The sequence below is a fragment of the Hevea brasiliensis genome, chromosome 9, assembly GCF_030052815.1.
Source record: "Hevea brasiliensis isolate MT/VB/25A 57/8 chromosome 9, ASM3005281v1, whole genome shotgun sequence".
In the NCBI taxonomy this organism is placed as follows: domain Eukaryota; kingdom Viridiplantae; phylum Streptophyta; class Magnoliopsida; order Malpighiales; family Euphorbiaceae; genus Hevea; species Hevea brasiliensis.
Window position 1 is genome coordinate 74,618,774 of NC_079501.1, and position 1,316 is coordinate 74,620,089.

At 38.6% G+C, this 1,316-nt stretch overlaps 1 protein-coding gene across 1 annotated transcript; it reads left to right on the top strand.

Moving 5' to 3' along the window:
* LOC131182895 (uncharacterized) lies at positions 1-812 on the top strand. Its single transcript, XM_058152261.1, has 2 exons — positions 1-79; positions 400-812. Exons 1-2 carry the CDS (start codon positions 1-3, stop codon positions 810-812), a joined length of 492 nt encoding a protein of 163 aa, XP_058008244.1.
* The last annotated feature ends 504 nt before the right edge of the window (positions 813-1,316 follow it).

The window sequence follows — 1,316 nt, forward strand, 5'->3', positions numbered from 1 at the left end:
ATGGACCAACTTGTCACCCACAACAATATGCTTGAAAATCAAATTGCTCAGCAAGCAAGCTCTTCAAGCAAAACTGCTGGTAAGCTGCCTAGTCAACTGGAGATAAACCTAAGAGAGCATTGTAAGGCAGTTACATTGAGGAGTGGAAGAATTTTAGGACAGTCAGAGAAAGAACTAACTGAGAGAACCTCTAATAAATATGAAAACCAAACACAGGAAAAAAAAGGAAGAAGCTAAAGAGAATTAAGAAGAGAAAGCAAGGAAGAAAAAAAAAGCTACCAGAACCATATCAACCTCCTCTATACTTTCCTCAGAGGTTCCAAAAAGCCAAATTGGACAAGCAGTTTGGAAAGTTTCTTGAAGTTTTGCAGAAACTCTATATAAACATTTCTTTTATAGAAGCACTCTCTCAAATGCCATCTTATTCTAAGTTCCTCAAAGATATTTTATCAAAGAAAAGAAGGCTGGAGGAGTATGAGACTGTTGCTCTTACAGAGGAATGCAGTGCCATATTGCAGAATAAGCTGCCACCAAAACTCAAGGATCTAGGAAACTTCTCCATACCTTGTCTTATCAGTAACATGAATATAGGCAAAGCCCTTTGTGATCTAGGTGCAAGTGTGAGTCTGATGCCTTTGTCAATATGTAAGAAGCTTGATGTGGGGGAACTTAAGCCTACAACAATTTCATTACAACTGGCTGATCGATCTGTAAAATACCCTGTGGGCATTTTAGAAAATATCCTTATCAAGATGGGAAAATTCTTTATCCCAGTTGATTTTGTTGTATTGGAAATAGAGGAGGACGTCTAAATCCCTATAATCCTGGGAAGACCCTTTTTAGCAACTGCTGGAGTTGTCATAAACGTTAAGAACGGACAGTTAACTCTCAAGGTAAAAGATGAAGAAGTGGAGTTCAACCTGTTCAGCGCAATGAAACACAAACTTGATCCAGATGAATGCTTCAAGGTTGATATAATTGATAAGCAAGTTGAAGAGGAATTCATTAAAGCACACCCTGAAGATCTTGTAGGAGCATCCATTGTGCACAGCCACACAGTAGAGAAGGAGAACACAGAAATTGCAGCTTGTGCGTAATCCTTGATAGCTAATCCACCCCTACTATTAGCTCAAGTTTTTGCTATAAAAGAGTCAAAGGAGGAACAACCCAAAGGCAAGCTTTAGGAAAACACCAAGCAGGTAGAACTGAAACCTATTCCCTCTACGCTAAGGTATGCATTCCTGGACTCAAATTCTAATTATCCTGTTATTATCAATGCCAGTCTATCTAAAATAGAAGAGGAAAAATTGCTAAGG